At 50.3% G+C, this 13,674-nt stretch overlaps 1 protein-coding gene across 1 annotated transcript in view; it reads left to right on the top strand.

The window, feature by feature from the left end:
* Positions 1–1,166: 1,166 nt before the first annotated feature.
* Positions 1,167–13,674, top strand: part of LOC100899565 (uncharacterized) — a 28,091-nt gene continuing 15,583 nt past the window's right edge. The window contains exons 1-2 of the mRNA XM_003744764.2: positions 1,167–1,236; positions 2,006–2,269. Coding sequence (XP_003744812.1) covers positions 1,167–1,236; positions 2,006–2,269 — 334 coding nt within the window. The remainder of the gene's footprint in view (positions 1,237–2,005; positions 2,270–13,674) is intronic.

Below are 13,674 nucleotides of genomic sequence, written 5' to 3' on the forward strand. Positions count from 1 at the left end.
CGTGCGAGCGTTGCGCACACACAAACACAATGTCTCGATCTAGGTTGGACACGACTCATTCTCAGAAGCGGCAGCGACGTACTGACCGCGCTGTCGGAGTTACGACCGTCTTGTCCGATGAACGGGCTCTCGGACAGAATTGCGAAAAAGTGATTTTTAATGGGCCCCCTAGCTGTATGCATTCAACAGTATCCCTGCGATCCTCCCTACCGAGATAGAAACCATAAGCCGGGACAAAACTCCCATTAGCAATGTCATGAGTCGGTTAGATCGACTCAAGGGGGTGATTAGGTATTTGAGCGGTCGTTTTCGTCATCTAATCGAATCTCGACAGGGGGAAACAACAATGAAATCTTGCGGGAGCAGCCATCGCATTGCTCTCTTTTCATTCATGCCGGGGTCTGATCCGTAAGTAGGGGAATAATGACGGCCCCTATATCGAGCGTAAAAGTTCAGATCCGGAGACTCATTGCTCCGCGAATAGACAAGCGATCGTTAGAGTTGAATTGATTCAATTCGTTCAGGTGAAGCGAAATTCTGGTTGAAGCAAAAATTTGCTCTAGATGAGTGCAAATGCAAACGTTCGTGACGCTCAAGAATCAACTCGGACCACCATCACAGATGCAGGTCGTTATAGAGCGTCATCGTTTTGTTCCTCGCGCTGTTACACGCCGATTTCTTCTGTGCTTGTTGTGCCTAATATGCATACTTCGGAAGTTTCTTGACGCTGCTGATTTCTCTTCCAACGACGCTCTTCCAACTCTTATCCGCCCCGATCTTTCTACCTCGCTCCGAGTCGTGTCGCTCGGTCAGTCAATCATAGTCTGCCCAGGGCGACGAGCACGTCTAGAAACCTGCGCATATCGCTTCGGATCTTTGAGAATTCCGTGCTCACTTCCCGCGAGTCAGAGTCGGAAGAATCAGAGCGAGTGTCCCGCGTCCCGCCACACGGCATTCACAGCCACCAATCCGCCTCTCTAGCTCGGTGAGCGCACTGAGGAATCTCTCGAATTCCACGTTCCCGATGTCGGCGTGAATATCCAACACTTGCGCCGAATGGGTCATTGTCGCCCAAGTTCAAAGCCATCGATGGAAACAAAATCTGTAATGCGTGGCTTTTGCATCGAATGAGGTTTTCCTCAAAGCTCTACAGACAGACGTTCGAGATGACGTTCCTCTCCTGCATCTGTCGGGTCGAATATCTCGAAGGAAATACGAGATACAAGTCACAAACCGGTGGGCGATCGGGAAGCCCAGGGAGCGCTAAGAGCGTGTTTCATACGATCAAATCGTAAAAGCGTCTGGTCGTAAACAAAACTGGAAGTGGCCACGATGCAGGTCGTCATGCAGGCACGCGGACAAGCTTGCTGCCGGAGCCGTGGAGGTCTCGTCGTCAGAACTTCATTAAATTACCAGCTCAGCGTCTGAATCGTGTTATGTCAGTGGCGGACCGGACGGATGAACGGATCGAGTGTCGAGCGATAATTCTTCCCTCATCCGCTGTGTTTTTCGCCTTTTTTCGTCGACTTGACTTTCCTCGATACCACATGCATCGAGACGTTACGGTGATCAATCTAACCGTCACACTCACATAACTAGATGGGTTCAAGAGCTCGCGTCGCACCTGTGCGCGGAGCTTGGGTCATCTGGTCATCATTGCGATGGAAACATCAAATCTGCCGGAATAGAAACGTCTGCTTTATTCGACGCTAATTATTTTCCTCCGGGCTTCTGAATCACTCGGAGCGGCAAGCACGGTCCAAATGACCAGCAGCTTCTTAATTGAATCTGCGGTACCGCGAGCTAATTTCCATGAGAGTGGACATCGTCACTCGTATGATAACTTCGTTCCACGTCGCTGTTTCCCTTAGGTTCATTTCCAGCACGAGTTTGTTTGTGTGTGAGTGCATGTGTATATGTTGATCAACTTTCAAACGTTCTTGGAGAATAGGAATCACAGAAGGAAAAGTAATAGCAACTAAGACATTGTTCCTCCTCTTTTCAGTTTGCCCCTCGGGCAGCCCGAGCTTCGAACTGACGGCTGGCTATGTCTACACATCGCCAACCGAAACGATTGAGCTGAAAGCCGGAGTTCTCCAGCTGAAACAATGTCTCCAGATGTGCCGTGAGAACGAAGATTGCAAATCCGTGAACTTCGAGACCGGACTTTGCGTTCTGTTCTCATCGTCGGCTTCTCAACGACCTCAATCCCTCTCCCCATCGCAGTTCCCTGTGTTCACGATCTACGCCGAGAAAGTCTGCATCCGAGGTGAGTTGATTTCCAGAATCAGACCGCAGGCTATCGCGTCCACGATCGAACCTTGACCATGACCATCAGAAGGATCACGGTCAAGAGCGATCTATGACGCGGGGAGCCCAAACCGCCAGCGTGGCGCCGACTCTTAGTTTCAATCCATCTCCTGCTTCCGACTGACTGAGTGAAATTCGTGATGGCAAAGCGGCAGCATTCACAGTCTGCCTGTCGCACAGCTCGACAGCTCTGTGGGCTCCGAGGTGCTCTCATCATGGGTCACTTCACCCTTTTCCTCCCGACGCGCCACAATCTGGAAGGCAAGCGCGGGATCGCCGAAAATACCGAAGTTTCGCTCACGGCAGCGGATACGATGTTTCCCCGACGGCGGCATAAGCCTCTGATTCGAATGAGTGCGAAATACGGAAAATGAAGCCAGAACAACGAGTTTCGCCGCCGCCGCGGCGGCGTCAGCAACGGTGTCGGGTGACGACGCATGCAACTGCTGTGGTCCCTCTTTTTTCGTTTGGATCCAATCAAGAACAAGATGGACGGCGACAGAACGAGGCGTATTATCACACATTATTATCTCGTTTTCGTGGTGGGTGTCTTAAACGATGCCGCGCCGTTCTATTCCTTCCGACTCGTTACGGAGTTCTGCAAGTCCACTCCACCACTCACCGAACATCCAACGAGCCGTCAGGATATCATCAGGGATCCGGCTTGATTCTTGTTCCACGCCCGTCTTCCATTCATTTCGCTTTGCTGGTCCCTCCGAACGTAGTTTTCGTTCCGAGCGCTTACGCGAATCAGGCGAGATTGTTCCATCGATCTGGCGATGCTCGGATAATCCTCATTCAGGCTGCGATCGATCAAGCGCTCTGGGAGAATGCGGTGCTTCATAAATCTCCATAGAGTCTTTGGATTCTGAAAACAGTCGATCGCAGTTTTCCGGTTGGCCGCACGGAGGATTTGGCTTGTCATCGTGTGCATTGCATTTCTCGATGGAATCGATCAGTCAAGCCATCGAATTGTGCGAAAGGGCAGGAGTGACCACCGGAGTCTTGTACCGAGTGCAAATGACTTGGGGTCGGCACGGGGACCAGCAGTGGCACAATCGAGCACTTCGTACCAAGATGCAGAAGGACAAACAGGACACGCGCTCGACACGCGAATACGAAGTAACTCACAAACAATGCTGGCGGAGATCATACGGGTAATTGATGGGGAACTCAAATTGTCATCAGAGCCGCTACCACGCTCTACAGCTTCCACTCTCAAAGACAGCAGCAGCAAATCATTTTTGAATTGTTCTCGACTCGGTGGGGTGCATGGCAAATGAATTAATAAGGGTAGCCGGCCGGCCCATACAAAATAAAGAATAAAACGTAAGAGAGGCCGCTGACAGACGAACAAACATACATACGGAAAACAGAAAATATAACAAGCCGAGAGAGATGCTCCATCTTTGAAGATCCGTAATCAAGCTGGACCAGGGTTCGGAGAAAATCTTGGAAGAATTTCCGCTGCCCGAAAGTCACGATCCCGAGATCGGCATTATTCTTCTCGAAAACAAACTGGTCGACGTGAATTTCTCTCCAAGAAGTGGATTGCTCTAATTCGAGTAATAATTCCAGTTCCTCGCGAAGAATCTGCCTGAGAATTTCGAATGTGTCCTCACTCTGACGCTAACATGGAACGCTTCTTCCACCGAATATTTTCTTCCGCCGCCACTTAGAATGTCTACGATCAGTAATTTTCCTCGCATTGTATATAAGTCACCGTAATTGTGGGGCCACCTCAGTCGGCCGCCTCGCGGCCGGCTTCAATCTATCGGACGCGTGATGCCGGGGAGTTCATATGAAGCGAGGAACACACCTCTGAGCATGAATCATTTTTGTCCTATACAAGGGACGAATCAGGAAATCGGTCCCCCTCTCCCGCAAACGTGAAGAATCCGCTCCGAGATGTCAGGTACGAGATCTCCCCGAGATGTGGAGATCGTTGGTGGCGGAAGATTTGAAAGCAACCCTCTGAATCCACATGGCATTGAATTGTGTTCTCGGATCCACTCGGGTCTTCGAAGGAAAAAAAATTGTACCTCAATTGTTCTTCAATCGAGACAAGACCCGATGAAATGACTGGGAGAGCGTCGAAAGGGACCTGAATGTTCAGGAATGTTTGTGAAGTTCGACGCGTTCAGTTGATTGGCTTGATACGTTTCCCGACTCCTTGTCCACTTGCTGGACGCTCAATCGCTCGACTGGTTGGTTGACCTCAGTCAGGGCCCGTCAAATGACGTTTTCATCGGACGCTCGGAATGCACGAGGGGTAGGTGATCGTGTGCGGAATCATTTTAAGTTTTGTTTTCTTAAACAAGTGGACTTGGCAACTGGCGACCAGTTGGTCAACGATTGGTCAGTCGTCGGTTTGTGCGTTCGTCCGTTCGTCCTCCCGTCAATCGGTACACGCGTCCGGCCTGGTCGAATCAACCCACAGAGTGAGGAAAAAACGGGAACCAACATCGACCACGGTCGGATTGAGCGCCAACCAGTCAGGTGGCCAACAATCCAGTCAGGAGACAGCATCTGTCGAAAGGGCGATCGGGGAATAGACGACATTGATGCCGACCTGGAACGCAATTTGGGCGTCACATCTTTTTCGTCTCCTTTCTGCCAATCACCCTGTTCTATTTAGCAGCCGACATCAGCTGCTACTGCTGCTTCTGTAAGCGCGATCGGTACAGCAGTTCGACTCGGTCAGTGTGAGTGAGCTCGAGCTGATTCGGCTGGGGTTGGGGACCGGGGGTGGTGGGCTAATTCTTCCTGAAGATATTTTGAAGCGAAATCCGTCCGAAAAGAATCAGCTCTCCCCGGACCAGTCGGAAATTTAGTGTGAGAACATTACGAACGAGATGCCCATCGGTGGTCAAGCAGACGTTATTGTCCAGCTCTTGTCGTCGTGGAGACGTCTCTCTCGCTTTAGGTTAATTGGATCCGGACCCACTCGTCGGCCGGGCTACATAGTCGGAGACAATGATGAAAATGCAACAAACAGCGCGATACAATCGTTCGTGTTCAACATTCATTGACGTTTCTGTTTGCTTATGGTCGGTTTTGAGAGCCTGTTATCTGTGGCGGTGCGGTCTGTTGCTTTGCGCCGCGCGTTCGTCCGTATTCATTCGGGACACGGCTCTAAGAGAGTGATACTCGTGTCTCGTCGCGTTCATCCGGAGTCGAATACGAGCTCATGTTCACTAAAGGTGCAGGAGTTCTACCGGCGACGGACTGGTCGACTATCTCGGCGACTAATGATACCGTTAATGATTCTCTGAGGTCGTTTGCTCGCCGTGTCCGTCAACTCATCCTGTATTGTGACCGGCCGCAGTTTCCCCGAAGATCGTCGTGACATTCGACTCGGGACACCCTCGCTTGCGGAGTCGACGTTACCGTCTTGGTCGTCGCCGCCGTTGTTGTCGACGTTGTGCAGAAGTCCGAGTAATTCCTGCTGAAAGCCAGCTTATGTAATTATGACGGATGCCGAGAGCTTGTTAAGCAGACAAAAACTAGCACCGCTCGTTGCGACCGTCACTCGGTGCCGCTGTTGACGATGTCGTCTTCGGCCAGTCCGGTGGAGCCGCTGACAGCCGCCTGCTCTTCAGAATTCCTCAGATCACGGGTGTTCTTAATTTGACAATAGGCCGTCTCAGGCGGTGGTCCGTTGTTCCTGCTTAAACGACAAGAGCGGAAAACTCTAAAACGAATCTAAGAACAATTAGGCGACTCCAATCCGTCCGATTCGCCATTTGCGCAATCCTGACAGCTACAACAACTACTGCAACGGTGGGAGCAGCGGCGGCGATGATTGCCACCGGAGGCAACATCTGGACAAGCGACAATCACAAACGACCCTAGAAGCCGTTGTCCCGTGAACTCGTCGACGTCGTCCTCTTCGCTGTCGTCGAGGCGACTTATAGGCTGACGACGCTCATGATCGTTTGATGGTGCGATGAGTGACTACGACCGAGCTTGATCATTTCTATTAAATGCCAGCTGTTGTCCCAACAATCGGAAGAAGTCGTCCAACAATGTCGTTCGGTGACTCGATTGGATCTTCGTGAGATCCGGCGCTCTCGGACAATTGGGAGTCCGGCATGGCATCGGGCGACCGCTGAGGAATAATCACCCGGTGCCGGGTGTGACTTCGGCGCTGACCGCATGTCTCGCCGAGACGTCTCAATCGAAGACTCTCCTGAGAGAAAGCGATCGATCGATCGCTTGTCCGATTGATTGCCCGCTCGCTCGCTCGATTGATTGCGGAATCCCTCAGTAATCGATTCAATCGAAAGCTGGAATCCCACACTGTGATGGAGCCGATTACTTACCGGGCAGGGTTTTTCGAGGGATGGCGCCCGCCTCCGGAGTACTCGGGCTCTTCGTTCTCTGCTCTGCGGCATCGCAAAGAATAGTAGCTATCGCATGAAGTCATTCTATTTGCTTTTCGACGAAGATGTAATTCGGAAGCGCTCGCGCGGATTCTCCGCTCGTGAAGAATTCCCAGATGTCCGAATCGTAGGCACAAATAGAAGCAGATATCGAATATCGGATTGATAGATCTCCACGAGTTTGTCGAACCCGTAAGATGGATTCCACCGCTCTCGATTGCTGAACGGAAAGTATTTAAATTGAGATCTATTTGCATCGATCATCTACCGTTGGCCGAGCCGGCGGCGGGCATCTCGAACTCCGTCTATCTACTCGGGTCTCCTCACACGAATCGGACATTAATCATTGGCTCTGCGGAATAGCCAACGTCTGTGTTTCTCTATTTCGCGTTTATTGTCAATCGCAATTGCTCGCGAAGAAGGAGCCTCTTATCGACGAATGGGATGCCCACAAGCCTTCCGCTGGTCGAGGACGACTCGGATGTGGGATCGTATCGAGATTCAAAGCTTCTTCGACACTTCTCATTTTAAGCACAAATGGATCCGTAATTACCCAGCTCCGTCGTTCGCTCGTTCTCTCGTCCGTCCGTCCGCTCGTCCGTAAGTCGGTCCGGCTTGTCCGCCGCGCCGTCGTCGTTATCTAATCGTCGTTCGGCTGCAAGCGTGAAGGCTAAAGGTTTCGACTCGGATTCCGCCGTTACGGGCTAACAGCTCGTTTACGAGTACGAGGAGTGCGATTCGGGGCTGGATTCCGATCCGACTTCCTTCGCGTAATCATTTATTTCTTTCCTCGGTTGGAACCAATTTGTGCAACGCTCCGTTGTTGGCGGTCGTTAACGACGCGAGCACGGTTCTCTGAACCGAGCTCAGCACGAGACACATCCCTGTATTTTATTGTTTATGTCTTCTCGAGCCGGATGAGTTTTCTGCGTCGTCCAATATTTTTTTCCGTGTTTGAGCGCATCTCTCTCCGATTCGAGAAATGCATCGACACCGAATAATGTAATTCGCACTGATATAGCGGGAGAGCCCGGTCCTCCATGAAACTGACTCGTCCGTCGAGTGAGGCGAAGTTCTGGGAGGACGTGGTCTCGCGTGGCTTTTTGTTCTTTCGGAAATTCGAAATTTCAAAATGCCCTCGGACTCAAACACAATAGATCAGACATACGAGCAACTTCAGCGAGAGCATAAATCAAGAGGGAATGGTTCGCGGTTCACTTCTGACTCTAAGGCTGATGCCACTACTTCTGTGTTTTTGATGATTTGAATAACGTGTTAAGATACTCCGAAGGTTGGAACCCGCATTATTCAGCGACTCCTCATTCACGCAATTCGTTTTGCAACGGCAGAGAGCCTGCGTGGAGACGGACGGAAATCGCTCTTGAACGGATTGAACCCGATCCCGTGACGCTCACAGGTCATGTTCTTCGACTTCAGTATAAACGACCGGTGGCAGCGGCGGCGGATCATTGTGTTCTTCGATGACGACTTCTTCAGCAACGATTTTCTGTTTATCTTTACGCGAGACAAAACGGATGTTGATTACATTGGACGTCGCACAATGCGTGATGGTCTCGCCGCCAATTACGATGATTGCAGTTCAACTGTTTGAACGCTTCGAACTGTCCAAGACGAAGCTTCTGGCGAGGGAGTTCGCACTTCAGTAGTGTCTGTTGTCCTCCTTCATCGCCATGGTTTTTCCCCGGTCCACTTTTTCACCACCGCGGGCTGGTGCCGCGCTGCCTCGGCGCTCGGAGGGAATTTCGGTGTGGACTTGAGCTTTCAGCAAGTCTCAAACCCTCGAAAAAAAAATCAAGCAACGCGATCATTAAGCTCTCTTAGGGAACACTGACAAGGGATGGATCCCCCAGACTTCGAGATGTTTGCTTAAGAATTCCTGACCGACTTTGGACCACTTAACAGCCGAGACCTTTCAACCTCTGGAAATCTTGCGCGTCTCCATAATCGGATCGTTCTCGCGTGAAGCTGACACAGAAGCTGTGTTCCGTTCCAGTGATTCAAGATAGCTGTCCAAGATGGATTGCACTCAATGGGGTGAACGACAGAAGCTTCGCGAGCGTCCGTCATTGAAATCCATGTATTACCTCCTGCAGCAAGTCTTGCTAAGAGGGAAAAACCGACGATTCCACTGCGACAGCGCAGATAAAGCAAAGCGGAGATATAATAATTATTATCGGGCGTGGACTCATCCGAGATTTCTTTGGACTTCGAAAGCGCTCGATTTAGAACCAAGTACGGCACCTGTCGAAAATCACGCCTCTGTCCAAGACCGAGATTGATCTTGGTTGACTTTTTCTCTTGATGGGGTCCTTCCGATTTTCTTCAGGTTCATCGCTTGACAGTCAAGCAGAAACTAACGACGGGTCTCGTGCAGAAAACCCGAAATCAGAGAAAACGGATTTGCTGATTTATTTCTGTCATCACGTTTGGTGAAGATTAGTAATTTCGACGGTGGCAATTTTATTTTATGATTACGTCCACGGAACTAACTGAGGCACCTGAGACGAGAGAAACAAAGAAAAAGCTCTCTGGCAGATCATGGAAGGATCTGCGCTTGACCGCCGTGAGCGCTGGAGCCAACTGCTCATGTTTATATCTCTCGCTCTATTTCTGCTTTGCCCGACTATTCGATACTCGATTTGTTCTTTATTTTATAATAATACGAAACGATTTCCCTGAGCGTTATGTCCGACAATTTACCCCGTCACCGATGCAGAGCGTTGAAAGTCCGTATTTTATCGTTGCGACGTTTCGCACTTATTCTCTCCGGCTTCCCCGGATGGTGGTCAATCTGCTGGATTTGAATGTCATTTCAAGAGCGAGGGATGGCGATATGGGTTCAAGATGTCAACGTTTGAGCAGAATTCTCGCTCCCCCGCGTAATGTTTGCGTATCCAAATCGCGCCGCACCGTCGTCGCCTCCCCGCTCGCTCTACACTGAGAGCTCGGCACTTCACTGTGGAGGAGCATCTTGGAGAAGCGATTGAGGTGTTGACGTATTGAACTAACGGGTGTTGGTTATATGTAGTTGAGAAGCCGTCGCATGGAACCCTACCCCGTGAAAACGGTCGTTGTCGCCGTCGCTCAGCTGGTGTCGGTCGCTTGTGACTCCGGGGTCCCTGTGAACTCTTCTTCAGAGAGGGAAGACAAAAACGAAAGAGGAAAAGAAAAACTGCTGATTTAAGTTGCCGTAAAATCTTTCGTCTCCCGTTCCTTTTAATGTTCGACACGTTCACACACGCGGGAGCTAGAGGAACTTCGCGGAAAACAGAAGAAAACACGGATGGGAATTCTTCTCCTTTCTCCGCGGGGAATTATTTTTTTCCGCGGCAACCATGGTGTTCGCTCGGTTTGTCATTGTTATCGTTAATGCAGTCGATGAAAAACAATGTCGTTGCTACGCGAGCTCCCTTAGGCCGCGACGGAGCTGCGGCCCGAGTCCAAGACTTCAGCTGAGACCAGAAAATAACGATTAGAGAAAATGAGATTCTTCACTTCCTCCTTCTCTCTTAACATCTTCATCCCATCGGATCTGACTCTCATTGAGCCGATCCTCCGGGCTTCCTGGAGCTCCGCGAACCGGGGTGAGAATCCGGGCGGCTAACGAGAGGTTATCCGACCCGATCCCAGGTGATCGTGACCAGAATGAAGATGTAAAAGTTTCATATGGATGAGATTTGCATACGACAGCCGTTATAGTTTCGTTTGTTGTGTTGTTGTATGATTTTGGATGATCACGTTTCTGATCATTAGTCCCCGCTCATAGTGAAAGCAGGACAGAGGCCGGCGGCCTAGACTGAGGCGGGTGATTGCTAACCGTGCCGTTCGGTGACGTCCGCTGGAAATTGTCGTCTCAGGACAGACCCACAGTCAGACTGGAATATATAGAGTCCGGAAAGAACGCGACTCGGAAGTCGGTTCGCTCCCTCGATCAGAGTTCCAGAACTGAAATGACAAAATATAGAGGGGTTCCAACGAGCACTCGATGCGTTCGAAAGAACCAGGGACGGAATCCGAGGATCATAACGAGAGAACAACGTCTCAATTATCATCACGATGCTATATAAATAATCAATTATTCTAATCAGACGGATCGACTGAAAACAGAAAGAAAGGCAGAGAGAAAGAAAGTCGAAAGAGTGAGAGGCTCTAGAACAGCGACGATGGATAGGCCACGTCAAAAAAATATGGTGAGAAGGAAAAAGAGCATCATCGGCGCCTTACGAAGAAAATAGTTCGAGCGTAGTTCGTTGATCGTTCGTCCAACGTTATCGATGGTTCCGATAGATCAACGGCTTCACGTCGTTGCCTCAGCGAAGAGCGTGGTATCATTGCTTCCTATCGATGTCTCGTAAAGTTGTCGGAACCGCGTGTTCTGGAGCAACGAACGCGACCACCACCGTATTGATTGCATTAGAGACTTCCATGGATGCAGAGAACTGTTACTGGATACATTCATTAAAGAGATCGAAATGAGCCGCGAGATTATTTCTCGCGGATGAATGGGCTCCGAAGTGTTTCAATCGAATTCGCAACATTAAGGACAACAAAACATTCGGTCTCTCTGCATCCATGACGGAATGCAATCGGATAGGATCACAATTCGGAGCGAGTCCAAGAACACCGTGAGCCAGCAGCGACAGATTGCCAGGACGGTCGAACGTGGATCTGATTGAGCGGATGATGAGCATGAATTGATCGATCGCTTAACCATCCAGAATAATGAGAATATCGAGCCATCCAGTAGACAAGTCAGTGTTCGTACAGAGGATGGCGGCAAAAACGACTCAAGGGACCCGCTGTGGTTGCAACGAAGTATCTTTTTGACAACGAGGAACAATCCGGAAAACTGAATGCGCACGCAAACCTACCGCCGTCGTTACGCCGAGATCATTATCTAGAACATCGATCGTATCATCTTCTTATTCACGCGAATACCGAGTCCGAGCTCGTCGAGCCTCAGCGTGCTCGCATTCTAAGAAGAATCCCTGTCAATTACAGACACTCTATCCGTATGGAGAACTTCTGGATGCTCTGACCTTCTGGACAGTGGCAGCATTTGGATATTCTCGAGTTTCGTTGTGGTTCGACTTTTTTTACGCTCGGTGTAGTTTGCGTTGTGGTTCGTTTGGGCCATTGACTCAAAATAAGAGGGGCTTTCGTCTTCTGCTTTCTGCTTTTTTTTGGATTCTCTTCCATCGTCTCAGGCATGGCCAGACGGGAACGTCAGGCGTTTCCGTTCGGGGCCCCACATTGAGTGCAGACAAACCTCAAGTTAAGCATCTAGTCAGCTACCGATCACAATGACTCCCACGAAGCCGCTCTTACTGAACGCCACACTCACCGAGCAATCAAGCTAACGCATTTGAACAATGAACTTGATTCCTCGAAGCTACGCCGGACATTAATGCGGAACAGCTCCGAAGACGGCTGGAGCTTATTCTCTGAAGATGAACTTTGAAATGAAATGAAATGAAACTGCGGGCCACCCTCGGTGGCAACAATTCCGGCTCGCTCGATGTGGAGGTGGAAATATTATTATCGGAGGCAACTTTGGCTTGGATGGAGATTCGGAAGGGTTCAGTTATAACTGATGGGCGATGTCCCGGTCGATTGGTCATCGTCGTCGTCCTCATTAGAATCACAGGATCATCGTCGTCCGTCGTAAGAAAGTCGGGCGACCCGCTGATTCGGTGGTCCATCAATAAGTTTATCCCCTGATGCTCTCTGCCGGACACAAGAGAAGAACACGTCCAATCTATTCCCGATTCGGGCAGTCACATCGCTTGATTGCCGACCGGTATCATTCGGTGAGTCGTGTAGCAATGTTCATGACTCGTTTCCAATAATTCCTCAAGTTACGTCGCCTGCCGAGTCCGCCTCTCCGACCAGAGATATCATCCTGGTCCCTTTCGGCACGGAGGTAGATTTCTTGGCCTCTCCGTATGATGAGGTTCCGGTGGTGTTCTTTTCGTAAGCTGTCTGGCAACCCCAGAAAGCGCTTCGATTTATCTGGAGCCAGAATCGCTCTGAAACACAAAAAAAAATACATGTCGAGAAAACCTGCTCTTAATACATCCAAGTGTCATTAAATGCCACAAAGAAATTTCTTTCGCCTAATTATGGGCATCGGCGGGAATCAGAGCCGCTACAGCAACTCGGTTTGAGGATTGCAACCCCGTACTCTTTCGAGCATCTGATGCTATCGTGACGATAGTGACGTCGAAAACGAGATTCGGATCCAGGTGTCGAGAGCGAGTCTCGGGTTCTGAACGTTTTGCCGAGCGCTCATCAAACTCCGATTCCCTGGGCTAGACGGTGGGATGGAATAGCGAGCCGAAGAACGAGCGAACAAAGAAACGGAAAAGCATCGTTTTTCCAAAAAAAACCTGTGCTTTCCCTCAGGAAGCTGAAAGGAGAAATTCCCCGAATAGAGTCCCCGGGGGAAATTCTTTAAATGGCTACCATGTCGCTTAGCGAAAGTTTCGCGGCACCTGATGTCGTTTCCGTCGAGGAACGCTCCGTCGGTTGATTTCCATGTTGCATGTCAGAGAGGACTGGTAGTTCGTGGCTCTACTCTTCGACTGAGTGAATGATTAGGAAAAGACCTTCATAACACGACGACAACAACTTCTACTACTATGTATGTATCAGCGATCACATCGCGCACGTCGGTGTCGGTACAGCGTCGGGTACCCGAAACCCGAAGGAGATGGAGCCGAGGAAAAACGTCTAGCATGCCGTAGATTGCGGCGAAACATGACAACGGAGGTGTAGCTCACATCATTCTGACAGATGTCGTCAAGAAGTCGAGTTAGCTGCCGGTGAGCCGAAAGACCACTCGATCGAGGTGCCTGACTGTTGGGCAGGGGAAGCGTTCCCCGCCGCCGGGTAGATATTCCCGATGAATGAAGATAGACGCTCCGGACGCTCGAACATGTATCTCTATAATCCGCTT

This window comes from Galendromus occidentalis, unplaced genomic scaffold (assembly GCF_000255335.2).
Source record: "Galendromus occidentalis unplaced genomic scaffold, Mocc_1.1 scf7180000077474, whole genome shotgun sequence".
Classification (NCBI taxonomy): Eukaryota; Metazoa; Arthropoda; class Arachnida; order Mesostigmata; family Phytoseiidae; genus Galendromus; species Galendromus occidentalis.